The 9,389-nt window shown below is 35.0% G+C and overlaps 1 protein-coding gene across 10 annotated transcripts in view; it reads left to right on the forward strand.

Annotated features, from left to right (window-relative positions):
- LOC137245055 (LHFPL tetraspan subfamily member 2a protein) overlaps positions 1-7,965 on the forward strand; it is a 28,920-nt gene extending 20,955 nt beyond the window's left edge. For all 10 annotated transcript variants that reach the window (XM_067775076.1, XM_067775075.1, XM_067775078.1 and 7 more), the window contains 3 exons: positions 1,561-2,186; positions 7,262-7,375; positions 7,596-7,965. In XM_067775076.1, coding sequence (XP_067631177.1) covers positions 1,691-2,186; positions 7,262-7,375; positions 7,596-7,738 — 753 coding nt within the window. In that variant the 5' untranslated portion in view covers positions 1,561-1,690 and the 3' untranslated portion in view covers positions 7,739-7,965. The remainder of the gene's footprint in view (positions 1-1,560; positions 2,187-7,261; positions 7,376-7,595) is intronic.
- Positions 7,966-9,389: the final 1,424 nt, after the last annotated feature.

Below are 9,389 nucleotides of genomic sequence, written 5' to 3' on the forward strand. Positions count from 1 at the left end.
GGGGTTGGTTCTAGATAAGTAAGAGTTAACTCGTTATAGTATCTAGATCGAAGTTGTGCCATAGTGATGTGCGTCTCTCTGGGAAGTCTGCTCTCCTCTACTGCGAGTTTTGTATATTGCGCTTTGAGAACGGGGTTCGCCCAGCATTTATCGGCATATGACTTTGGCGACTCTTCGTGGATGAGGCTGAGGACCAGTTTATGCTCATTTTGCATTTTTGGTGCAAGATTTCTTGCGGAGATGTTCCTTATGTCTCCTGGATGCGATGCCTCTTCAATAGATATTTTTAGTTTTGATTAAATATTTTTCTTCGAGTGTGTTTCTGCCATGAAACGCTTCTCATCCATGTTGCCTTTCGAAGTCGGCATAAAGGGATCCCAGGGGCTGTGTACCCATAACCTTTGCAAAGCGTTACCAGTACAATTTATAGCTTCTCCAACCCAGTTGTTAACCTAACCAAACCGAGACGAATCCTGTTCTGGAAGGTTCAACGTGATCTATCAAATCGTTCCCGAGATGATAGGGCATACTAGCCCTTAATGATGGTATTTTCCGGAACTTACCGGATCTAAGCCATCACTAAACATATAGGTATCGTCCTGCCAATTTCTAGAAAAAATTTAGAAACTCGGCCTAAATCCCTTCACCTTCTATTAATTCATCGTACTCACAGACGGACGGCTCAATATACAGAAGTCTATATTTTAATCGATTCATTCATACGTTTATGCCGTTACAATGTACCGTAATGCGAATAAAATAACATACTCTGTCTGCTATGCACATCTGAGTATAAAAATTTAAAAGCATCTTAAGGAACCTAATTTAAGACACATTGCAGCTTGAAATGGAATGACCCCACGTGCATGTACATTAGACTGGATCGATTTATTAACCGATATCGCGCATCGATTTTTCGATAGGATTTGGGCTCAGGAAAAAAGTTCCACTACGCATACCCAAAAAAATAATTTTCGAGCCTGCGAAAAAAAAATGGTGAAAGGGTAAATTTTTCGACCAAAACACTCCCCAAAACCCAAAAAATATTTTTTTTTTTCAAAAAACTGTTATCGCCAACGTTTTTACAACAGTTTTTTGAAAAAAAAAAAATATATTTTTTGGGTTTTGGCGAGTGTTTTGGTCGAAAAGTTGACCATTTCGCCATTTTTTTCGAAGGCTCGAAAATTATTTTTTTGGGTTTGCGTAGTGGAACTTTTTTTCCTGAGCCCAAATCCTATCGAAAAATCGATGGCGCGATATCGGTTAACTTTCGTCCATACAAATCGACCCAGGTTAATGTACGTAAACATACCGCTAAAGAATTAAATACATACATGACCACTTGATTTTTTTTTTTTAACAATTTTTCAATTAAATTTTACACACAAATTCTGTGGAATTCATATTTGGGTCACAAACTGTAGAGGATTATAAACATTCAATATAAAATTTTAGATCTTTTTCTCAAACTTTTACGTTTGGTTCTGCTCCGTTCTAGTACAGTTGAATTTATTTAATATTTAACCGAAACTTCCCATATTCTTTGCCATATCACTCCAGCGTTCAAATGCATTGAGCACGGTCAGAAGCAATCGAATACGGATCTCGTATAGCAGCAAAAGCTAAGCGGCAAACAAGATTAGGCCGATCGAAATTCAGATATACATATGTATGCACAGACTGATAGAATATGTGTTACATCATTATTACCGGTGGCAGTATTGTTTGGTTCGTATTGAGCCTAATCGCCGATATGTTAATAGCATCAGCGATAGTTACACCCAAATGGCTAATTGGACCAAATCCAACATTTATAAGTGTGGATTCAAAAGGATCAAAGCGTCTCGCTGTTTTGCATTTAGATACCCCGGAGTACATAGGAACACATAATGAGACACAAAATGTAATGCCAAAACTGTCCTTGTTGCGTTATCCGTCGGTTGGCATTTATACGCGATGCAAGGTGATGCATGGCTATGGTTATCATTGTGGCCCATTTGACTTGGATGGCTTTGCGACAGATGACAATGTTTATCCAGCTGCATGGAAGGCGACAATGTTCTTTATGTCAATGGGTTTTGCAATACATTCGATGACGGTGGCGCTAACGCTTGTGACATGTTGTCGGCAATCGGCGTTTGGCAAGAGTATACACAATATGACGGGTTGTGCGCAGGTGGTGTCAGGTGAGTCATTTTATGCAGCAATAATTGAAGTGATTGCAATTTCTATCATAGATGGGCATAATGTAAAAACGTAGAAGGGGTGAATATTTAAATTACGTGTATTGGAAGTTGATATGCATTACCAGAGCGAAAAATGTCAGAACACCGAAATCGGTTTATTTCCGAATAAAATTTGAACAAAAGATACTCAAGATACATACGTCAATATAATTTTATTGGTCACTATATGAATAACAGTAGTGCAACTTCATTTGAATTACCAGTAAAATTTTGATGCTTACTGAAAAAATTTAAGTTTAACAAGTAAGGAAGGTTAAGTTCGGGTGTAACCGAACATTACATACTCAGTTGAGAGCTATGGTGACAACATAAGGGAAAATAACCATGTAGGAAAATGAACCGAGGGAAACCCTGGAATGTGTTTGTATGACATGTGTATCAAATGAAAGGCATTAAAGAGTATTTTATGAGGGAGTGGGCCATAGTTCTATAGGTGGACGCCATTTAGGGATATGGACATAAAGGTGGATCAGGGTTGACCCTAGAATGCGTTTGTACGATATGGGTATCAAAAGAAAGATGTTAATGAGTATTTTAAAAGGGAGTAATCCTTAGTTCCATAGGTGGACGCCGTTTCGAGATATCGCCATAAAGGTGGACCAGGGGTGACCCTAGAATTTGTTTGTACAATATGGGCATCAAAAGAAAGGTGATAATGAGTATTTTAAAAGGGCGTGGACCTAAGTTCTATAGATGGACGCCTTTTCGAGATATCGCCGTAAAGATGGACCAGGGGTGACTCTAGAATGCGTTTGTACGATATGGGTATCAAATGAAAGGTGTTAATGAGTATTTTAAAAGGGAGTAATCCTTAGTTCCATAGGTGGACGCCGTTTCGAGATATCGCCATAAAGGTGGACCAGGGGTGACCCTAGAATTTGTTTGTACAATATGGGCATCAAACGAAAGGTGTTAATGAGTATTTTAAAAGGGCGTGGACCTAAGTTCTATAGATGGATGCCTTTTCGAGATATCGCCGTAAAGATGGACCAGGGGTGACTCTAGAATGCGTTTGCACAATATGGGCATCAAACGAAAGGTGTTAATGAGTATTTTAAAAGGGAGTGGGCCTTAGTTCTATAGGTGGACGCCGTTTCGAGATATCGTCATAAAGGTGGACCAGGGGTGACTCTAGAATGCGTTTGTACGATATGGGTATCAAATGAAAGGTGTTAATGAGTATTTTAAAAGGGAGTAATCCTTAGTTCCATAGGTGGACGCCGTTTCGAGATATCGCCATAAAGGTGGACCAGGGGTAACCCTAGAATTTGTTTGTACAATATGGGCATCAAACGAATGGTGTTAATGAGTATTTTAAAAGGGAGTGGGCCTTAGTTCTATAGGTGGTCGCCTTTTCGAAATATCGCCATAAATGTGGACCAGGGGTGACTCTAGAATGCGTTTGTACGATATGGATATCAAATTAAAGGTATTAATGAGTATTTTAAAAGGGAGTAATCCTTAGTTCCATAGGTGGACGCCGTTTCGAGATATCGCCATAAAGGTGGACCAGGGGTGACCCTAGAATTTGTTTGTACGATATGGGTATCAAAAGAAAGGTGTTAATGAGTATTTTAAAAGGGAGTAATCCTTAGTTCCATAGGTGGACGCCGTTTCGAGATATCGCCATAAAGGTGGACCAGTGGTGACCCTAGAATTTGTTTGTACAATATGGGTATCAAAAGAAAGGTGTTAATGAGTATTTTAAAAGGGTGTGGGGCTTAGTTCTATAGGTGGACACCTTTTCGGAATATCGCCATAAAGGTGGACCAGGGGTGACTCTAGAATGAGTTTGTACGATTTGGGTATCAAATTAAAGGTATTAATGAGAGTTTTAAAAGGGAGTGGTGGTAGTTGTATATGTGAAGGCGTTTTCCAGATATCGACCAAAATGTGGACTAGGGTGACCCAGAACATTATCGGTTGGATACCGCTAATTTATTTATATATGTAATACCTGGCAAGATTTTAAGGGTGTTTTATTTCGCCCTGCAGAACGTTTTCATTTTCTTCTACTTAATATGGTAGGTGTCACAACCATTTTATAAAGTTTTTTCTAAAGTTATATTTCGCGTCAGTAAAACAATCCAATTACCTTACCATGTTTCATCCCTTTTTTCGTATTTGGTATAGAATTATGGCATTTTTTTCATTTTTCGCAATTTTCGATATCGAAAAAGTGGGCGTGGTCATAGTCGGATTTCGTTCATTTTTCATACCAAGGTAAAGTGGGTTCAGATAAGTACGTGAACTGAGTTTAGTAAAGATATATCGATTTTTGCTCAAGTTATCGTGTTAACGGCCATGCGGAAGGACAGACGGACGACTGTGTATAAAAACTGGGCGTGGCATCAACCGATTTCGCCCATTTTCACAGAAAACAGTTAGCGCCATAAAATCTATGCCCCTACCAAATTTCAAAAGGATTGGTTAATTTTTGTTCGATTTATGGCATTAAAAGTATCCTAGACAAATTAAATGAAAAAGGGCGGAGCCACGCCCATTTTTAAATTTTCTTTTATTTTTGTATTTTGTTGCGCCATATCATTACTGGAGTTGAATCTTGACATAATTTACTTATATACTGTAAAGATATTAAATTTTTTGTTAAAATTTTACTTTAAAAAAATTTTTTTTTTAAAAGTGGGCGTGGTCCTTCTCTGATTTTGCTAATTTTTATTAAGCGAACATGCAGTAATAAGAGTAACGTTCCTGCCAAATTTCATCATGATATCTTCAACGACTGCCAAATTACAGCTTGCAAAATTTTAAATTACCTTCTTTAAAAAGTGGGCGGTGCCACGCCCATTGTCCAAAATTTTACTAATTTTATATTTTGCGTCATAAGTTCAACTCATCTACCAAGTTTCGTCGCTTTATCGGTCTTTTGTAATGAATTATCGCACTTTTTCGGTTTTTCGAAATTTTCGATATCGAAAAAGTGGGCGTGGTTATAGTCCGATATCGTTCATTTTAAATAGCGATCTGAGATGAGTGCTCAGGAACCTACATACCAAATTTCATCAAGATACCTCAAAATTTACTCAAGTTATCGTGTTAACGGACGGACGGACGGACGGACGGACATGGCTCAATCAAATTTTTTTTCGATCCTGATTATTTTGATATATGGAAGTCTATATCTATCTCGATTCCTTTATATATGTACAACCAACCGTTATCCAATCAAACTTAATATACTCTGTGAGCTCTGCTCAACTGAGTATAAAAACAAGGCATTCCGCATGCATGACCAGTAAAATTGTACTGTTTACTGTAAGAAAATTAAGTAAGAAATTATTAATAAACTGATAGCGAAAAATGTATTTTCATTACTGGTTAAAAAAAGTTTAAAAAAAAAATCACAGTAAAATAAGCAGTTATCTGAATAAAAAATTATTGTATATGATTTAGTAGTGTAGTCGTTTCAACCACCAATAAAATTTTGCTGCTTACAAGGAAAACATTTTATTTAAAATACTTTCTAAAGGTTTGCAGAATCAGTAAAGTTCAATTTCACATTCGTTGCTGGGAAGATATTACAACTGTTAAAGAGAAGTACGTAGTAAAAAATTTTATGTATTTACTGAAGAAAATCCCCTTCAGTATAAAAGAATGCGGTCACATTAAAAACTATTTTTCAGTAATCTGAATAATTTGATCATTGCAAATGAAATTGTCCTTCAGTTAAAAATGTGATGGTTAATTTTCAGTACGAAAAAAATGTTTACTGAATTTTTTCTACAGTATTTTGCCAGTAATTTCAATGTAATTCAAATTACATTATCAATAAAGAGACTTAATGCAACTGTTCAGATTTTCTAGTGACAAGTAGCTGTACTTTGTAATGCAATTGGTATTGCATTACCGATACGAATTGCTTATTGTACACTAAAAAAAATTATTCAACTTATGATATTTGTATTCTCAGTAAAATTGATTACTAACCGATAAAATTTTGGAACAAACTTCATTTGCGGGTCCAGTCGTAAAAAACAAACTAAAATATTATTACAGTTCTTTTAAGAGAAAAAATTATATTGCTTTGAAAGTTACTTTTAGAATTTCAGTCTTTAGATAATTTTGCTGAATTTTTCAGATATATAGCAAACACCGCACATTTAAATTTAAACAATCTTAATGCAACTGTTCAAATGTTTATATTTGCAAAGAAATTGTAATTGCAATGCAAATAATATTGCTTTACCAAATAAAATTTAAATTTTACTGCAAATTTTTTGAAGTAAACAAAAATATTTTACTGGTAATGAAAAGTAAAAATTTTACTGCATTTTCAAACTAGAATTTTCTTTTCTCTGCACTTCTTTCAAGTAATCAATAAAGTTTGACTGGTAATTCAACTGTTCGATTATATTGCTTTACTAAATAAATTTTTATTTTTACTGACAATTTTTTCAAGTAATCAAAAATATTTGACTGGTAATGTAAAGTAAAAATTTTAATACAAAATTTGAAATGTTTCAGTTTGCAATAAAGTTGTATTTGTAATGAAAATGATACTGCAATTTCAAACTAAAATTTTCTTTTCTCTGCACTTCTTTCAAGTAATCAATAAAGTTTGGCTGGTAATGCAACTGTTGGAATGTTTCAGTCTGCAATAAAGTTGTACTTGTAATGCAATAGAGTTTACATTTTCAAACCAAAATTTTCTTTACACAGCACATTTTCCAAATAATGAATAAAATTCTGCTGGTAATGCAAACTATCAAATCTCAACGCAGCTGTTTGAATGTTATAATTAGCAAAATAGTTTGGTAATGCAAATAGTAATGCATTATCAAACCAAAATTATGCAAGTATTATATACAATTTGAATGGTAATGCAAATTTAATTTGAGTCTTAGCAAAACGTTACTTAGTATATCGTAATTATAATTACTATCACTTGTAATGACTACATAAATTTATTGCAGTATGCCCATATATGTTTCTTGTAATGAAATTCATGTTAAATTTTGCAATACATTTTGTTTCTCTTCTCTTCTTTTTACTAGCAATCAGCATTATGTTGGCGCTTTTTCTACATCCATTAGCTTGGGGTGCGCCCAGAGTGCAGCTGTTATGTGGTGCTGATGCCGAACCATTCTATCCAGCGGGTTGCACAATCGGTAAGCAAGTATTTTGGTTTGGGCTGTCCCTATTCGGCCGAAAAGTACAGTACAAAAATTTCTGAAATTTGTTTTTGGTGTTTTTTTTTTTTTTTGTATTTATTTTTTTGTTTCATTTTTTCTCATTCTGGACAGTAAAAAAAACGTTTTCGGACGAATAGCCACATCCTTTGGTTTATTATAATATGTAGTACGAAAATATAAAATCTCAATCTTGCAGGCATTTCCTTCTATTGTGCTGTAGCTGCGGCATTACTTTGCTTTATTTGTGCTGGCATTAGTCTGAAGGCAGAATCTTCAAATATGCGCACGCGCGTTAAGCGGCGCGTGGAAGAAGGCAATCGCTTGGTGTGCATTCCGTGAGAATTTTTGAATTTTTAAATACAAAAAAAATCATAATAACGTTCGAATTTAACACATTATTGCGAATTTGAATACTATATAATATATACTAAGTAAATTTTATGTACATACATAAACTGTATCATATACACTTTGATAGTTTTGGATTAGCTTAAAAGTCTAAGTATTATAAACTGTTAGAGAATGTAATTTTGATTTTAGTATTAAAATGTTTAGTTTTATTTAAAGCTTTGTGTATAATTTTTTATATTAATACAACATATCCTTAAGATAAAATATTAGTTTTTTATATGAAGCGTAATAATGTATATAAAAGCGAAGTAATCAGCTTAATTCTAGGTAAACGCTGCCAGAGAGCTTTTCTCGTCTCCATAAAAACTATCTGTCCAATTTTAAATAATTTTTCCTGTGCGCTTTTCCTCATCTCTATACATTTTTGTATGAGGTTGAAGAAACTCTTCACGGAAAAAATGATTTAAAACTGCGTCATTTATGAAAAGATATCCTAAAAATCAATATATCTAGAAACTCCCGAGGTATATCTGATATAGTCTTGAAAAAATCCAGAAATGGTTCGGAAAACAATTTCGAAATGAAAGTGTGGCAAACAAAGTCTTGAAATGTTCGGTAGTCATAAACTGATCCGGCGATAATGCCGAAATGATGCCGATATGATCCTGAAATGAGCTCTAAATTGCCGAAATAAACTTGATAGCCATATCAAATGGCTTCGAAATCATACTTGAAACAATTTCTACATTGTCTTTGAAATATTGCGAAAACAATGGCAAGATTATTCTGAAATAGTTGCAAAAGCCATGTTGTGAAGTCAATTAATGAAGATACTCTAAAAGCAATCTGTTTTGTGATAATCGATTCAAATAGCTTAGGAATAGTGTTGAGTTTGGCTATTCCTCTATAATTCATAATACACTGTTTGCTTCCATTTTTATGCAGTGGTATAATGAATGATTCTTTCCACTTCTTGGGGAATACCCCTTGCTTCAGGGACGCATTGAACAAACAGGCTAGAGGTCGATATAAGTATCGAGCACAACCGACGGAATTTGATCCGGACCACTAGAGTAAGAAATTTTTAGATTTTCCAGATGAGTTAAAATATCATCAGTACATATATATGGCTGCCTGCGGCGGCGGCATTGGTGGTTGTGGCAGCATTAAATCCAATTTTCAACCCACCAAACTAGAAGTAAACAATAATGTATCTACCATTGGTGATAGCTTCGAAATTGTTGGTGGTGATATGGTCTTTTGTAGTACAAAATCAGATTTTGACTCCACCATAATGTCACTTAACACCACCAACACTACAACAACAGCGAATGTAACAGGAGCAACATCTAGACGTAGTGTGGGTTGTATGGATAACACACTTATGCCTGTGGCTATCGGGAGCAATAACAACAATAACAATGAGGGTGGACGTTTCAATTTGCCGCCAGTCTTAAGTGAACTGTGCACTTTTACGGAAATTCCGTTTGAAAAGTTTAGCTGTGTAACGAAAGATTGGTAAGTAATATCAAATTTAGAGTGTACCAAAATGTGACTTACAAATATGTATACATATATGGTTAATTTCGGGCGAACTCGACCATTTTTTTAAACGGTTTTATTTAGCTTGACTTGAGAG

This window comes from Eurosta solidaginis, chromosome 3, assembly GCF_040869045.1.
Source record: "Eurosta solidaginis isolate ZX-2024a chromosome 3, ASM4086904v1, whole genome shotgun sequence".
Lineage (NCBI taxonomy): Eukaryota > Metazoa > Arthropoda > Insecta > Diptera > Tephritidae > Eurosta > Eurosta solidaginis.